Below are 18207 nucleotides of genomic sequence, written 5' to 3'. Positions count from 1 at the left end.
CTCTTCTGTTGTTCACGTACCATTCTCTAAAGTCCCAGCCAGGTTTGCCAACCACGATTGTGAGTTAGCAGGTGGAGTAGGACATGGACAGCCTTTCCGGGAAGCCCAGCTGGATCCTCTAAATGTTTCTGACTTTCTGTAGGCTTCTGCTGTCACACACATGCATTTCTTTTGAAAGCACTGTGATTGTTCATTTGTTGTTCATAACCTCTAGGGGTAGCCTCCTCAAAGCCAGAGGTCTGAATTTAGCTCTGTAAGTTTAATACCTCCTGGACTACCAGATATCCCCAGCAGGTGTTTAACAAATATTTGTTGACTTGTTGAATCAAACCAAAGTTTAACTAGACAAGAATAAATCATGTAACAATCTCTAGTTCTCAATGTTGTCCATGGAAAGGACTCTCCTCCAGGTAAACCCAAACAGACAAAGTATGTGGTTTCCTTCCAATTTGGGAACCCATCGCCCTTAATCTCTTCTTGAGTGCCACCTCCCCCTGGGTGATTTCAAGACTGCCTTCCTCCACCCCAGGCCTTCCTGCTATCCCTATGGAAAGCTTCCTCTGAAGGAACCTTTGCATAAAGGACTTAGCCTATGAAAGGCAAGAATTGAATAGATGGGAGGAAAGTGGGAGGGAAGGACTGGACCAGAAAGCAGCAAACAGGACTGAATATGAAGAGATGGGACTCTGAGGGAACTTGCTGACAAAAGGTGAGCCTGTAGGTGGGGTCAGGCACAGGGCATGGTGAGGGCAGATGGGTCCATTGAGATGGATTCTAGAGGGGCTCTCAAGAGTCTAACAAATTTGTATGCAAACCAATAGGGATTAAAAATCCAGAATATGGGTTGCATAAGGACAGTTACTGTTATACAAGAGGTGTTTTGGGAACAGTTTATTATGTAGGAGGGGTTGACAAAGGAAAAGACCCTTAGAAATGGAGGAAACAGATAGGTGTTCCAGGAATTTATTTGTAAGATATTAAGAGCTAGAAAGGAAAATGAAGCCTAAATGGAAAGATTTATTTTTCCTATTCATTTGCCAGTGAAAGGGTTAGGATGTGTGGCAGTCTTTGGGAAACAGAGCTCCCTGATTGGTTGGGCCATTAGTCATTGCTAAGTCATTGGAGTCAGATGATTTGGGTCAGGCCTAATTCTTCATAGCACATCTCCTAGGGGTCCAGTTGGTGCGTGGACAGCTGAGATTATTTGGCCCAGACCAGTCCTGAGTAACCATTGGAACCAGGAAAGGAATCTGTCTTTGGACTTCAAATCATCTTTTAACAACCCCACATTAGCATTCTAGATGCCAGAAACACTTCACTTAATTTCTCTACCTTGAAATTTATAATTAGGTCCTTATGGACTTGTCTAAAACACTGCTCTCGGACAGCTTTCTGTCACTTGTGCCGAGCACTGTTGATGCTGGAGGTTGCAAATTGGCCACTAAGGTCCATCGACTCTCATTTGGTCCTTAAAACTTGTTTTGCATCAGTTGCCAAGATTTAAACAACATAGATTTTGCATTAAAACATTCAAATGTGGGAATACTTTTTGAAAAATCTGAAGACCTGGCAGCAGTTGGCCAGCATTTTTTTTTAAAGATTTAATTTATTTATTCATGAGAGACACGGGGGCGGTGGGGGGTGGAGAGAGATGCAGAGACACAGGCAGACGGAGAAGCAGGCTCCATGCTGGGAGCCCAATGGGGAACTCCAGGATCACGCCCTGGGCCAAAGGCAGGCACTAAACCACTGAGCCACCCAGGGATCCCCTGGCCAGCATTTTCACATATGCTTTCTGAAGTCCCACCTCCTACTCCTGTTGTCCCCAACCACCACATCATCCCTTCCTGTAGGCACTTGAGTGAGCGATCTCAGCTTTATGTGTACAACTGGTAAGCCTCTGCTGCCCTGAGGACACTCTTACACATAAGGAGGAATGATTTTAAAAGGATCTGCATATTAGCCAGCTTGTACCTTAGAAATCCTTGGGTTCTACTTCCCCCTTGCAGGAGAGTAAAAGAAGAATTTTTATTATAAAGTGGAAGGAGTAGAGAAGAGGGAGAGAAAACTAACATTCATTAAGCTAAGTGATTCCTCTCCTTGGTGTTTACAAACTTATTGGTAGATTGCAAAATCAAATTACTGGGTCACAATCAATTTTTTTTGAATGAAATACAAAAGAGTAGAAAACATCAGAGTGAATCATACGTGCTAAGGCTAAATATCACTTCACATAGGTTCCATTTGAATTCTTTATATACTAGATCAAATATGTGTATGTATGTACGGGTGTATATACTGTTTCAATGATACAGAGATTTCCTTTACAGTGTGTGTGTTTAATTATTTTTGTGACTTTCATTTAAATGCATTATTGCTTAAACAAAGACTACAAATAGATTTTGTCATGACTATTATATATAACACACAGGAGTTGCTTTTAATAAAGTACACTCCTTCCCACCTTTTAAAACAAATATAGGAAAAAAAAACAAATACAGATATCAAAACATTACTGTACATATTTTGATACTGGGAGTTAGCACCCACATTACTTAAAAAATACACCCAAAGGTATTCATTGTAGCTCCTACTTAAACAAGTGGGCTAATAATAGGATAAAATATATTTCTTACTGTGGTACACTGTCAAGAAAGTTTGAAAGTCACTGCCTCATCTCACTTAGTGTTCCCCCAAAACTCTGTATGGGTGGAGTCTGGGCCTTCAGAAGAAAACAGCAGTTTGTCACAGAAGCTGAAGTTCTCCATAATTGTGCTTATTGGAAGATCTCAAAGAATGCCAAAGGGAATAATCTGGGTAGCTGAGGCCTTGAAGCTGATGAATAAAGAATACTTCCAAGATGGACAGGCATAGCTATTAGGTCACTAAGGACAAAGTATGAAAACAAAATAGACAGACTGAAATTAGAAATTAGAATGTGGACCTAGGTATCCAGAAGATTCTCCATAGCTTTGATTTGCAACAAAAATTTGTATAAATGAAATAATCCTAGTGAAATAGTGGATGCTCTGAGCACAGTAGTGTTAGCAAAATGGCAAAACTCCTAAAACTTAAAAATTGTACACCAGAGGGACATACTACAATAATTACTTCTAGGGGATTTCAAACTTCTCTTGAATCAAAAATCTACTCATGTAATGCCTTAAAAGATCTTCAAATCGAACTCCCATAAAAAATATACAAAAAAAAAAAAAAAGATTTCAATGCAAAATGCCCACACATTAAATAAAATAATTCTAGCCAGTAGATTTGCCCTGGAGATTTATGAATACACACATAAAGAAATATGTCTCTCCATGTGTTTTTTTAAACAACAGGAAGAAAATGCTATGCAATTATTTTTTTTTCTCTTATCAAGGAGATATCATTTAAGCATAAACCTGGAATACTCAAAGTTTGGATTTACAGGATCAGGCTAGTGCTCACTTCGGCAGCACATATACAAGATCAGGCTATGGCAAGAAGTATCCAGACTGCTATGGGATAATATGTATTTTCAAAATCTAATCTTAAGAATGAAATAAAATATAAACAGCATGCTTTATTCATTTTGCTTAATAAAACAAATGCAGTTTAAATTGCTAAAGTAACAGTTGTAATGAATACTAATTAGGTTAGTTTTCAGGGAGATGCAAGTGCTGACTACTATTGGTATCAAAAATATGTATAGAATTGTTTGGATAACTTTGTATTTTAAGAGATGGGAAGGAGATGCATTGCTGTTAAAAGTAGCTGTCATGTATTACATGTAATTGACTTAATAAATATTTATAATTTTTTAAACAAATTATAAACTTAAGTTGAAATGAAACAAAAACAAGATAGGGATGAATGTGTGATTTTAAAATTAAAGTTAGTCTTAAAATTCAACTAAATGTAGAAAATGGCCAGTGTTGGGGGAGGGGGGCAAATCTTTGGTGGATGTATTTTTAGCCCTGTTTTGAAAAAGAGAAAACTAAGGTAGAGTGGTTAAATAATTTGCCTAAACTTGCCACGTGGTTGCTAAGTTACAGAGGCAGCCTTTGAACCTAGATCTCTGTCCCCAATACTTTCTATTGCTCATAACTGTCACAGTAGACCACTAAAGTGGATACTTCTAGAACGCCTTGCTTACCACTGTACATCTAGACTATATCAATGGATTCGTAACCTCCCTCCCTCCCTCTTCTTCATTTCATCCTCCTGGTCTACCAGTGCACTTATCCGCTTCCCACAATATCCATTAGCCCAATGCCATGCACTTAAGTATCCAACCTGACTTCCTTTCTCCTCCCTTGAAGGGGTCTACTCCATCCAGGCTATTTACTGCCCACACACATAACCCTTATCCAGGCTCTAGACCGTCTTCCACCTGAAAAGAAATGCCAGCTGATGCCATCCTCCCATAGCCATTCAAACCACAGACTTTATCAAAGGCATACATCCAGGTTCACCTTCTTCCTGGAGCCCTGTGCACTTGGCTACAGTCCATCCCTCCCCCTCCTTGCTCTGAACTGCAGTAGCACTTCCAAGCTGAATGATTTCTACACCACCTCACAATATCTCTAGGACAGCAGTTGGTCACGTGTCAGGTTTTCTCAGCGGGATATTACAAGTTCCTTCCCAGGTCCAGGCACTGAATCTTTCATGTTCTTGTATTTCACAGCAACCAGCACATCAGAGAGACTCAATAAATATGTATGGGCTTTTTAACTGCTCTTCTGCTGGGGAAAAGAAAAAGAGGAAGAAAGAAAGGGAGGGAGGAAGATTACTCTCCAGCCACAAAGCCCCGAGGAGGAAAAATTAGATGTCTAACACATGACTGATTTCAAATACGTAGGGACATACAAAACATAGGCATTGTGTTTATGTTTTGAGATTCACCATGTATGATACAGGACAAAGTTTTCCAAAGTGTGCTTCAAAAGATGATAATGGTCACATGAAAAAAATGTGTTTCAAGATCAAATAAGTATAGGGACCCCTGAGTAGCTCAGTGATTGAGCATCTGCCTTCAGCTCAGGGTGTGGTCCTGGAGTCCTGGGATCAAGTCCCATATCAGGCTCCCCTCGAGGAGCCTGCTTCTTCCTCTGCCTATGCCTCTGCCTCTCTCTCTCTCTTTGTCGCTCATGAATAAATAAATAAAATTTTAAAATTAAAAAAATCTTTTTAAAAAATCAAATATAAGTTTAGATAATATGTGTTAAATTATGTTAGATAGGTTTCTTTGCGGTAGAACTTCTAACTTTTGGTAGGTTTGTGTCCATTACAAATCATGGCAAAGAGGGTACAAATACATTTCCCAAACGTGTTTGACTACAGAATTCTTTGGGTCAGGAGAATCTTGTAGAAGTAATTACAGTTGAACATTCTTTGGGAAATATTAGAATGAAACTCCTAGGAATCTCACAGTTAAGTGGTGCTCTTTTATTAACCAATGACATATACATAAGAAATGTATATGTATATGTATATGTATATGTATATGTATATGTATATGTATATGTATATGTATAGTGACTTGGCATGATTGGTGTGGTCTTTTGAAGGCTATTCTAGATCTTAGATTCCTCACTAATATTCAGCCTAGAACTGGTGAATGGTTGAGTATTGATGGTGATGATAGGAGAGTTGTAATTGGTTAAGGATTGAGAACCCATGAGAGAGGAAGAAACCCTTCATGTGTTAAATGCTTATTGCAGATTAATTTACTTAAACAATCTTGTAAGGTGAGTCAGAATTATAGTTATAACCGACTGAGTACCTACTATAAGGCAGATATTGTCCTTGGGGGTTTTGCATGCATTTTTCATATGCATTTCTCATAAAAACTATTCCCAACTTACATATAAAGGTTTGGATATTTAAATGACTAATTTGAGATAACAGAACTAGAACAATGGCAAAAGTAGACTTCAAATTCTGGGTGACTCAAAAAGCCATGCCCTTTCTGATCTGTCATACCACCTCCCATGGGGAACTCTGTAGGTTGTAGATTGTTGTACATGTGTGTAAGAGCTTTCTTATCCAAATCTAAATATCCATAAATAGTCTCATACCTAGAGAACTAATTTCTTTTAATTAAGTTTGTGTACAGGGCCAGCTCATAAACAAGTAGACAAGCCAAGTATTCCGAATATGATCCTGAGTTCTAAAACTTGCACTATAATGTACATACATTTAACAAATGAAGGTTTACCAGTAGGCCAACATGGCTTCTTACTCATATGGTCTACCTATAGCAAAAATAGTAAGAATAAAAATTGGACATAATAAACTACCCTTCTGAGACTCTGTTTACAGCCTGTGTAAAAAGAACCTAGTCTGTTTTGCACACCTTATGTATATTTTTTTTTCATAGCTCTGACTTTGACTCCTTTATATGGAATGCATGTTTATTTGGCATTACTTTTCTTTAGGGAGCTCACAGTGAGGAGAGTTAGGGAATAAGGAAGGCAGCAGAGGTACTGATTCTGAATAAAAGATTCTGGAGCAGTACTGATTAAAACAAATATTTTCTCTTCCCTATTCAGATAGGAATTCGCAAACCTGGAGTCCCTGGTGACTTCAGGGAGGTCAGTGAATACTTTTAAAATTGGGGATCCCTGGGTGGCTCAGCGGTTTAGTGCCTGCCTTTGGCCCAGGGCATGATCCTGGAGTCCCAGGATGGAGTCCCACATCGGGCTCCCAGCATGGAGCCTGCTTCTCCCTCCTCCTGTGTCTCTGCGCCTCTTTCTCTCTCTCTCTCTCTCTCTTTCTCTATCACAAATAAATAAATCTTTAAAAAAGAATAAAATATAAAATTAAAAAGTTGATCATATCAGCTTATGTACATTTTCTAGTGAGGTTTGCATCAGATTCTCAGAAGATTTATTAGACTTCCAAAATGGGTAAGAAGCATTGTGACTTTTGAAGTGCAGGAAATCAAAAAGTATACCTACCACCAATGTCTCCTTTATGAGCAATCATTTAAGGAAGTTCTCTTCCCTTGTAAAAAGTCAGAAAAAAGATCAAGAGATGAGGATGATGGAATGTACAAAGTAGGGTAGTGAGCAATGAATCAAGTAAAATTTATAGAGAAAACAAATACATCATATAATGTAACTGGTCATTATAATACAAGGATAAAGAAGTGATTCCTAAGACAGGAAAGTCATGTTCTAAGGAAAATCTAAAGGAAATCGTGGTACCTGGGTGGCTCAGTGGTTGAGTGTCTGCCTTCAGCTCAGGTCGTGATCCCAGGGTCCTAGGATAAAGTCCTGTAAAAGGATCCCCGCAGGGACCCTGCTTCTCCCTCTGCTTATGTCTCTGCTTCATGTGTCTCTCATGAATAAATAAATGAAATCTTTAAAAAATAAATTAAATAAATAAATAAAATAAGTAAATAAATAATTACTAAACCAGCAGAGTATGTATGTGTGTATGTGTGGCACAGGGATGGGGAAGCAGATGGGATTGCGATAGTAGAGATGAAGCAGTGAAAACACAGAATAATTTCGTGGAGAAGGGATACACAGGATTTAATTTTGTTATATTGAGAGAGAAATATATATTTAAATGTCTGCTAGTAATTAACATGAGCACTACAGATTGGCTAAACTTAGAATAGCAAAAGTACAAGATTCAGTTATTTCCCCACTTTTAATCTACATTCTCCTGATCTTGGTAGGATAGCATATGACCTTTAGTTCATTCACCTGTTACCCCCAAGCTTCATACCTGTGTATTGATGGGTTCTTTCAAAATTTCATTTGATTTTGTAAAGACTATTCTATGTATATAGTATTATAATATCTATCACTTTAAGTCTAATATTAATATTTCACTCAAGAAAGACACCATGGTGTGCTTAACCAAAGTTCTGGCAATGATAGTTCTTGATCAATAAGAGGTTAAATGCATTAGACTGAGCATAAGAGATAGATAGGTGAAGATGAATACATCTCAAGAACCATACTCAGGACAGTACTACTGCTTGAATATTACTTGGGAAGAAATAGTCTTATGTGTACTTATTAGTTATTTACTCAAAAATATTTGTTGCATGCCTGTAAATGTCAAGAACTGGTCTAGACACTTACAGAAAGACCTAGAAAAAAAAAACAGAAAGATGATTAAGCAAAGTCACAGAGACATTGGTCAGCAAATTGTATCCAGGTGGAAGGATTGCCTGAGAAGTCAGCATTAGATGGGATAGTGAGAAAGAGAGCTGAAAGTTTTATTGAAAAACCCATGGAAGAAAGGCCTTACGTGAACACAGTAGTATGGCAATGATAACAGTAACATATTTAAACAAAGGACTGACACATTAAAAACAGTTTAAGTAGGCGCATTGGTGGCTCTATCAGTTAAGTATCTCAACCTTGGTTTTGGTTCAGGTCATGATCTCAGGGTCATGAGATTGAGCCTTGCATTGAGTTCTGTGCTGGACATGGAGCCTGCTTGAGATTCTCTCTCTACCTCTGCCCCCATCCCCTGCCCCCTGCCACCCTGCCATACTTTCTCTCTCTCTCTCTCTCTCTCTCTAAAAAAAAAAAATAAAAAAAACAGTTTAAGGAAGATTATTTTGATTTTCTAAACAGTACTGTGGTGGAAAAACCTGAACCCAAGGAAATCCAGTACGAGGTTTTCACAAGCATGTAGAAAGACGTCGATGAGAATTTAACCTAAGGGTGGCAGTTGTAGAAATTAAGAAATTGGAAAATCAAATGGCAGAGTATTAGATGGGAATATGTTTGGGGCAGGGTTGGAGATGGAGGTAAATTTAAATTTACAGCAGAGATGGGTGTAACTATATTCCAAGACTTTCTTTGTCATAAGATCTCAATTTCAATTATAAAACAGCCATACCTCTTAAACAGTTGAGCTAACCCCATAGAGCCACGTAATTGTGGAATTGGATGGCATCGTTGAAGGCATCTGCTCAACTCAGGAATTCTCTCTATAGCCGTTCCTGACCCCACGTGGGTTAACCAGTAGTAGACACCCTTAAAATCAATACTCCACTCAGAAAGCATAGTGTCAGCAGCCATAAAATACATAAATGCTAGAGCTGGATAGGCACTAGAGATCATCTAGCATCTATTCAAACTCCTTATTTTCTATAAGGAATACTTCGTGCAGTAACTGACAAAGACCTAAAGATGTCATATTTGAAGGTTGATTGTATGTGATGGAAACACAGATAGCCTCCTACAAGCCACCCCACAGGAATGAAAATGATTCCTAAGGCTGTAACAGGAATACAGGAATAATGTATATAGTTCTAGTACTTTTCTTAGCCTTCTTTCAAAAAGTTTATTGTTACTTTATTAAAACAACTTCCCAGGCAAAGGCTTCTTCACTAGCATTTGCTTACCACCCACACCCTCTTTTGTGTAATTAAAATATGAATTACAAATTAAATTTATCTTAGCCCAAATTGGTGGGTATTTGTGGCCTACCCTATTCAGGTATGGGTATCAGCGAGTATGCCTAGATGTTCTCCTTTGAAGTTCTGCTTCTTCTTTGCTCATGAGAGGTTCTCTTCTACCTTTCTGGTTGATGCTTCTGCTCTAGGCCTCCCAATGGGTCCTTCCCTTCTTCAATTTTCCTTTCATACTATTCCTAGAGCAATCTTTCTGAAAAGAAACTCTGACCATGTGACTTCATGGCTTAGATTTGTAATAGGTATTGCAGAAAAAAAAAAAAAACCAGAAACTCAGATTAGTACACTAAGTCCCCCCTGACTACTTCTCCACCTTTATCTTTGTCCATTGCCAGACCTAAGCTTTCCATCGTTACCACTTGTAGCTCCCTGCATGGCCAGTGTTCTCCACCTGTCAGTGGCACCTGTTTGCTCTCTGTTTCAAATGTCAATTTCCATTCCTTACCTAGTTTACTCTTTGATCCATCTTTGGAGACTCATGGCCCACATTTCTTCTTTCAGAAAGCTTTCCCAGGTCTTCCCCAGGATGCAGTAGGTGTACCTCCCCTGTTCCCCATCTCTGCCTTGTGCTTGCATTACACCGCACCTACTGCCTAATTTTTAAAAGATTTTATTTATTTATTCATGTGAGACAGAGAGAGAGAGAGAGAGAGAGAGAGAGAAGCAGATACAGGCAGGAGAAGCAGGCTCCATGCAGGGAACCTGATGCGGGACTCGATCCCGGGACTCCAGGATCACGCCCTGGGCCAAAGGCAGGCGCTAAACTGCTGAGCCACTCAGGGATCCCCTACTGCCTAATCTTAATGGAAAACTTGCCTACATGCTCTTCTATACAGTTGACCCTTAAATAACACAAGTTTGAACTGCATGGGTCCACATCTATGTGGATTTTTTTTCAGTAAGTACAGTACTATAAATGTATTTTCTCTTCCTTATGATTTTCTTAATAATATTCTCTTTACTTATTTTGTTGTAAGAATACAGTCTATAATACATTTAACATACAAAATATATGCTAATAAACCATCTGTGTTATCAGTAAGGTTTCAGGAAAACAGCAGGCTAGTAGCAGCTAAATTTAGGGAGAGTCAAGAGTCACACATGGATTTTGGACCTGCAGAAGGGGTCAGTGTCCCTAAACCCTGTGCTGTTCAAGGGTCAACTGTAATTGTCTTCCTCACTGGACTATGAGCTTCTTAAAACGCAAAGTCACTTCCTTCTCTTTAGTATATTCAGCACCTGGCACATAGCAGGTATTCAATCCATATTTATTAAAATGAACAGAAGATTATTGTAACCAGTAGAATATAAACTCCTTAAGGGTGGGCAGGAACCTTTAACTTAGTTGCTCATTACTGAATCTCCATGATTTGGTCCAGTGCCTAGAAAAGAATCTATTAGGTAAGCAATGCAAGGTTACTTAACCCATGGACTCTCACGCTAAAATAATCTACCAGATTTTACTATCTCCAATCTACATGTGAGGAAATTGAGGCCCAAGAAAGATTAGGTGATCTTCCAGGGATTATGGCTTATGAGGTGGGATGGAGATTGGAACCTCCTTCTACTGCTTCAGCTTTAATCAAGAAAAAATATTGCTTATGGTTTGGAGTCACGTAGAGTCCTCAACCCACCTGTCTGATTAAACTTAACTCAAACTCCCAGTTTCTTGGACAAAAGCCTCCCAAATCTTACAATGAATTCTGAAAGCTTGCTTCTCTTCCTCTGCCTGTACTTTCCAGAGTCAGCTCAGGCTGACATTTCTGTTTGTGCAAATCTGTCCTGCAAGCCCAGTCCCTTCACTGGGTTAAAACAAAACAAAACACTTACCTCATCTTGTACCTTCAGCAACTTTATTAAAGATTGGGGGAGTGGGAGATTTATAGTTTTGAATTATCCTATAGGCCAAGGTGACTCTTTTGTGTTACACACATATACACTCTGTGGAGCAATCAGTATATTCTTCCCCTTTCCTATGTCATAAAGATCACAGATGAGTTCCACCCAAACCAGGGATTCTTAAAATCTTACCTTCTGTAATAAGTAACCTCATCAAGTGCTTTTTTGCAAGCAGTTTCTCCCTTTAAAAAATTCGGGTAAATACAGTATGATTAAAATTCCAGTGACTAGAAGATTGTAGTTTTCAGAGCAAGACGCCTATCCCACTGGACAGTCTTTCGTGCCTGATATATGCCTAATTAGAACTTTAATACTAAGATTGTCTTGAATAAGAATAATCATCAGAAAGCAAATGTTCTATTAATTATTAATTTTATTCTACGAATAATACGGTCAAATATAATGGTCTCACTGACGTCAGCTTTGCCTTCTTTAGCCCCATTTATTCAGAGCCCTAGAATTTTCCATCTAAAGAAAATTCAATCCCATAACACAAAGCATTCTGAATCACTCAGTGGCTGTCCTCTTGAAGATTCAGTCCACAGTCACTACCGCAGATACCTAACAATATTTTCATAGCCAGTGCCTACATATTTCTCCAGCCTCTTCCCCCCTGAGCAAGGCCCTACTCATGGTAGTTCCTTTCTCTACACTCATACACACACATCTCATTGAACATATGCCCATGTCCTTGCTCACATGTTCTCTCTTAAACTCTCTTCCACCACTCTTCACTTACCTCCTATTTCATTCTTTGGGATTTGGCCTCCCACTCGGACTCTATACCAATCTGATTTAAATAAGCCTTTTTTACTTTCTAATAGCCGCTTCCATGTTATCTTCTTTCAGAATGCTTTCTACAATAGAGGATGCTGAAATCCTCTCCACAAAGTCTAGGTTTTCGTTGGATAAGGGACACAGTCTTTTAGACACTTTGTTTTTGCAGACTCTAATAAAATGCATGACACAGAGTTGGTGCTAAACAAATATTTGTTGAATTACTGAGAGTCCTAGAAGTCAGTGAAACCTAATCTTGTGTTTATTTCATTTAAAAAATTCTACTAGAGCCTTAGGCGGCACTAGAAATAATTGTAGATTGTAGGAAGATAAAAATAAAAAAGAAACCTCACAAAATTATGTACATCTTCCCTTTGGAGGTTTTTGGAAGTATTAAGTGAAATTTTATATATTTCATAAGATTTTAAAATACTTCAAAACAAGAACTTGGTGCCAGTAATACACTTGGAAATGAGAGCAGCTTGCCACTGGCAAGCTCTGCTTAAACCTGTTACATGTACACACTGAAAGTAAATCCAACTCCTTTATGTATTTCCCATCAGATAAAATGAATAGAGGGGGAAAAAAATCAGTCAGCAAAAGTTAGAACCAACCTGGACAAATCTTTTACTGTAGCAAATGCAAGGGGGAACTAGCTCGAAGCAATACGTGGTGAAATAGGAATCATTTTTCTCCAGTTCTCCCTACTTTAGACACTATCAACTCCATCCTTAGGAACAAAGAGGCAATTTTGGTAGGAATTAGGACAGGAGAAGCTGGAATCGGTTAGAAAGATACATATTTAAGTATTTGCTCTTTGAAGATATTTAGTGAAGTTTTTTTTTAATTTTAAGAAAAACTGAATCAACTTTTTAATTTATATTTGTTTTTTAACTAAATGTAAGCAAATGGTACCCATGATAAGTGATTTTGTACCTGTTCTCTTCATTTACTCCAGTTGGCCTATCTAGGAATTATGACTAAGTTACATAGATCTTTAATCACTCAAATACTGGTGAAGGAAGGAAGGGAGGGAACGGAGAAAGGAAAGAAAAGAAAGGAAAAGAGAAGAGAAGAAGCAAAAGAAAAGAAAAAAGAAAGACCAACATCCACACTATTACACATCTTGTAGAATGGATCCTTTTATCTCAATGGTCAGTGTTGCTGTAGATTGTAGATAAGAGTAATTGGCTGAACATTTCCCAAGAAAACGACCTCAACCTCTAACTAACTGCTGTGGCTCTGAGGCGATTACTTTTTTTCCTTTGCAAAGGGAAGCTGCTGCTTCAGCATCTTCTCTGGGAGCCCCTGGCACCAGTTCAGGCCATGTGTCAGGGGAATCCTTGATCACATCACAATGACGGAAGCCAAGTGCTGGCCTGCAAGAATTGAGGACTGTTTGTTCACAGAAAATCCTGAGCAGAAACAGGGGTGTTACATAGTTCAAGGGTGCCTTGAAAAAAACCCGACAATGCTGTAGGAGGGGACTTCCAAGAGCTCAAGTTATTTTGCACTTGCTGTCCCAGAGCCCTCTCCTAGCTTTTACGGGATAGAGCTAATAATTGGGCTTGGGCATTTTTCTCCCTTGTAGCTCCTTGACTTAGCAAGATTTTGGACAGTTGGAAAAAAAAAAAGAGATTTCATATACTATTTTCAAGTAGTACCACAGTGAATACTCTCTAGAGAGAAAGCATTTTATTAATGAATGCAGTATGTGTTCTTGGTAAAATCCAAAATTAAACTGGGTCACTGTTTTTGTCCTGTTAGCTGTCAATGACATTTAGGTGTGTTGTTTGGTGTGGTGACTCAATTTCCTGTAGGATAGCTGGCAACTCTGCATCGAGGTTTTTTTTTTTTTTTTTTTTTTTTTTTTTTTTTTTTTACTGGGGATGAAAAGGTCAGTTACTCGATGTCTTAGAACATTTGGGGTAAAAATTCCTAAAAGTTAAACTTTAATAATGATCCCAAAAAACTGTGGCTAGCCATATTGCCTATAAACTAAGGGATTTGGAAAAAGTAGTATTCTCATCTCTGTACTAATATCGGCAATAATTATTTGAGCAACAGTTTTATAGAACAAATTTCTTTACTCTGCCAGAACTTGTTTTTGTACTTATTGACATGTAGATGTGTTCCAGTCATTGTTTTTCCCTTCTCCAGATTCATACAATGCATGCAGAAGTAGTTAGAACTTAAAATACCTATACGTACCACATTAGGGCTGTACCCGAATGCTGATTGTCAAAGTGGGTCATCTATGATTTGGACAAATAGTAGATCTTCTGAATTAGGTTGTCCCTCTTGTTGCTATACTGCCTTTTTAAAGGCAAGTCCTGTATTTAAGTATAAAGCACTGAAACTGGGCAGCCCGGGTGGCTCAGCAGGTTAGCGCCACCTTCAGCCCAGGGTGTGATCCTGGAGACCTGGGATCGAATCCCACGTCAGGCTCCCTGCATGGAGCCTGCTTCTCCCTCTGCCTGTGTCTCTGCCTCTCTTTCTCTCTCTCTCTGTGTCTCTCATGAATATATAAATCTTAAGAATTTTAAAAATTAAGAAAAAAAAGTTTAAAGCATTGAAACTTTCCTGAATTACTGTCCCCTTTTACAATTGAAAAGTAAATGCTGAAATATAATAATAATAATGTAGTGCCACCCCCAGCTAAGTCCAAGGCCTGTATTTCCAGGTTTGAGAAGTTAGTGAAAATGGGGAGATTACTTATACTGGGGAGGTTCCTTTGGGGCTCAGACTTTGAAAGGCTTGGAGCACAAGCCTTAGAGGTATGGAGAAGGGATTCCTGGCTTCCATGTATAACCAGTGGCCGGAAAAATGGCAGTGAACACATCCTAGGCACAATGGTTTGCATCTATACCCCACTGGACATGCTCACTATAGACAACTGAAATAACCTAAAATAAGTTAATTTCCTCTTAAAATGTCCTACATCCTTATTTTATATAGTAGAGAGGGAGGAAAAAAGCAAAAATAAAACCAAACCACATAGTAGATGTACTACCATTTCAATTAGATTGCTCTATACTTGCATATGGAAGGTATTAAGTAAAATGAAAATGTGTTATGATCATAGGCTTACTTATTATTTGTGATCCTTAGGGTATGGGGTTACAAGGGACTTTCTACATTACATCGTTATGTAACGTTTCCATTTTTATAAGAATCAGTTGTATTTTTATATTCCCGTAATCAGGGAAAGGCTATTCAGATAAAACACTTCATACTTACTATTTTAAATTATCTTTAAGGTTGTTATTTTTGGTAGGGGAAAAAGGTCTAATCTCACTTTTTAATTTACCTGTCAAGGTTTAGGCAGCTGTTTGTCCACCTAGAGTATGTATTTACCTAGATTGATGCAGAAAAGGAAAAGGAATAAAAGAGGCAAATTTTAACACAGAGTCCTCAAAGTGAATACCAAACAGTCCAAGAATCCTTGATAACAATGAGCCAGTGGCCCATGTAACAAATACTTTGAAAGTTATTCTAACTTTTACAAATTTGCTGCAAAAACCTATCTGGTAAATTCCAGAAGCCAGAAGATTCAGTCAGTGAAAACTCTCTGTTGTGCCACTGATCATTTATGGAGTCTGAATTTCAAGGGCAGAGTTTCTTCTCCTTGACCACCTGTAGATTTGAAGACCAAGGAAAGGGGATCTCACCAACATCACGTAAGCTTTTCAGCGTATTCTTTGTAATTGAGGATAACCGAGTTTTGTAAGATGTGACTCTTCGGAGTTTGGATTATTTTCCTCTCTCAAAGTTTTGTTTAGTGTGAGGTTCTCTGCAATCGATCCTTTTAATGTTGAGTGCCCAAGGTCCCCAGGGTCAGCTTCCGAAAACGGAACCAGCTTCCACACGGTGTCTGTGGACGTGGTCTCTTCCTTTTTCTCACGTTTGTAGTTTATTCTGCACATGGTGGGCAGAAACACCCTTGCAGACCTTCTCCTTTGGCATCACAAGAGCATCCCGGTCTCTGATTCGCAGGTCTGCGGACTGGGGGAGCACGTATGCAGGACGTGTGTCCAGTGCCCATAGTGTGTGGCACATTCACCCTGCGGCTCCTTTAAGAGGGCTCTTAGACCATTCTCAAGGTGAAGATGCGGCGCGTTGTCAACTCCGTGCCTTCTGGAGCCCTTGTTCTTGTCTGCCCGTCCATGTCCGCCCCAACACTCCCAAGTCTGGTACTTAGCGGGGGCCCGGGCTGGGGACTGCAAGAGTCTGGTTTTAATGGAAATAATTTGCGTCCCACAACCACCCTGGAAGTAGGTAAATCCTAAGCCCTCAGAACCGAAGCCTCAAAGCCCCTACAACCCAAACCCCCAGCGACGGTCGCTCGGGTCCCAAGGCACCTGGTTGGGGCCGCCCGCCCGGCGCGCCGGCCGAGCCTCGGATGCGCGGGTCCCCGCGGGGCAGGTGCGCGGCCGTGTGCGCGTGCGCGCCAGGTCCCGCCGGAGCCCCGCGGCGGGCGCGACCCCTCCGCCTCCCGCCCCCCGCGACCACCCCGCCTCCCGCCTCCCACCCCCCGCGACCCCCCCCCGCCTCCCGCCGCCGCCCCGCCCGCCCCTCCCCGGCCTCCCGCTGGGCCCCGCTCCAGAGCGAGCGGCGCGGGCCGCGCGGGGGGATGCGCGGGCGAGGCGGCGGCCGGGGGTCGGCGGGCGCCCCGTAAGGCGGCCGAGGAGGGGCCGGGCGGCGGCGGGGGCCGCGCGGGGCGCGGGGGGAGCTCCCGGAAAGCCGCGGCGATGGAGCGGCGCTGAGCCGGGCGCCCGCGGACCCGAGAACGAAAACAGGAAGCGTGGCGGCCGCGCACCCGGCCGCGGCTGATTCATTCGCGTGGAGAGAAGGCTCGGCCGGCGCAGCGGGCGCGGGGAGCGGGGGGCGGGGGCCGGGACGCCTCCCGCGGGCGCTCGGACCCGCCGCGCCGCCGCGGAGTCGCCCCCCGCCGCCCGGGAGCCGAGACGCCGAGCTGAGCCGCCGCGCGTCCCCGAGGCCGGCCCCCGCCCCCGCCCCCGCCCCCCGGGGCTCGGCACCATGGAGGAGCGGCCGTCCCGCGCGGGCAGCGGGCGTGCGAGCATGAGCATGGCGGGGTACGGCACGGGGCCCCCTGGAGCTCGGGCGCGGCCGCGCCAAGCGCCTCAGGACTCAGTGCCCCTGTCCCTATCTCTCCGCAGAGGAGGCCTACCAGAAACTGGCCAGCGAGACCCTGGAGGAGCTGGACTGGTGTCTGGACCAGCTGGAGACCCTGCAGACCAGGCACTCCGTCAGTGAGATGGCCTCCAACAAGGTAGGCGCTGCTCGCCCCCGCCTCCCCGGGAGGGGGCTCCCGGACCCCGCGCCGGCCCCGGACAAATCAGAACACCTTGCCGGAGCAGCTCCGACGTACTTTGGTTACAGACCCCACCCCACCCCACCCCACCCCACCCCACCCCCACCCCCACCCCGCGCAGGCCACGGGGGCGTGGGGGGTGGGGAGGGGGCTGGTCGGCGGCGCTCGGCCCCTGCGCCGGAGACCCCGGCGGGGCCTTGGCGGGGTTGCAGGCTCCGGGGTGCGCTCGGCATCCCCAGGGGGCAGGAGGAGTTGCTGGAGGTCGGCGCAGCCTCCCGGGTGTCCCCGGCGACCGCTCGCGCTCGGGAGAGTTCCCCGAACTTGGAGCCTTCCCTCGCCTGGCTGTAGATGTCAGGGCACCGTGTAAGAACCGAGCCTCTACACGTGCGCTTAGCCTTAACGCGTCCGCAGGAGACACCCACAGAGTTAGAGACTTCGTTAGGCTCGTTGCCTCTGTGTTCATGAACCTTGGAGAGAAATCCAGTTTCCCCGAGGTCGCTTAAGTATGTTTTAATGGGCCGTCTGTGCCATATGTGGCGAAGTGCTGGCCTTGGTGGTCGGTGGAGTATTGGGGAACTGGAAAGTAACCTTCAGCCTGAGACAGCCTTAAAGCAAGGTACAGTGTTGTCACTATAACTGTACTTTTTGGGATTTCTGTTCTTTTTTTTTTTGGTCTTTAGTTATGTAAGGAAGTAATCAGGATTATGTATGTTTTTAATGAATACTTGGCCGAGGGGATAGGAAAGGAGGCAAGTTCATGTTGGATGCA

General features: G+C 42.1%; 1 protein-coding gene and 1 long non-coding RNA gene across 33 annotated transcripts in view; one reads left to right on the top strand and one right to left on the bottom strand.

The window, feature by feature from the left end:
• The window catches only part of PDE4D (phosphodiesterase 4D), a 1385565-nt gene that overhangs the window by 1316808 nt on the left and 50550 nt on the right, over positions 1-18207 (top strand). For 27 of the 32 annotated variants that reach the window (XM_077897892.1, XM_077897888.1, XM_077897887.1 and 24 more), the window contains one exon: positions 17284-17396. The exons of 1 other annotated variant lie outside the window; for it this stretch is intronic. In XM_077897892.1, coding sequence (XP_077754018.1) covers positions 17284-17396 — 113 coding nt within the window. Of the gene's footprint in view, positions 1-15644; positions 15784-17063; positions 17200-17283; positions 17397-17886; positions 18055-18207 lie in introns of those variants that run through there. 4 more of the 32 variants (XM_077897912.1, XM_077897911.1, XM_077897917.1 and 1 more) reach the window with 3 other exon arrangements.
• LOC144314127 (uncharacterized) lies at positions 12022-17499 on the bottom strand. Its single transcript, XR_013379816.1, has 2 exons — positions 17295-17499; positions 12022-16323 (listed from the first exon to the last, which is right to left on the bottom strand). It is a non-coding gene; the product is annotated as an uncharacterized LOC144314127 (long non-coding RNA).

This window comes from Canis aureus, chromosome 5 (assembly GCF_053574225.1).
Source record: "Canis aureus isolate CA01 chromosome 5, VMU_Caureus_v.1.0, whole genome shotgun sequence".
Taxonomy (NCBI): Eukaryota; Metazoa; Chordata; class Mammalia; order Carnivora; family Canidae; genus Canis; species Canis aureus.
Note: the sequence above shows the minus strand (reverse complement) of the source record. Positions and strands in the feature narration are given on the sequence as shown.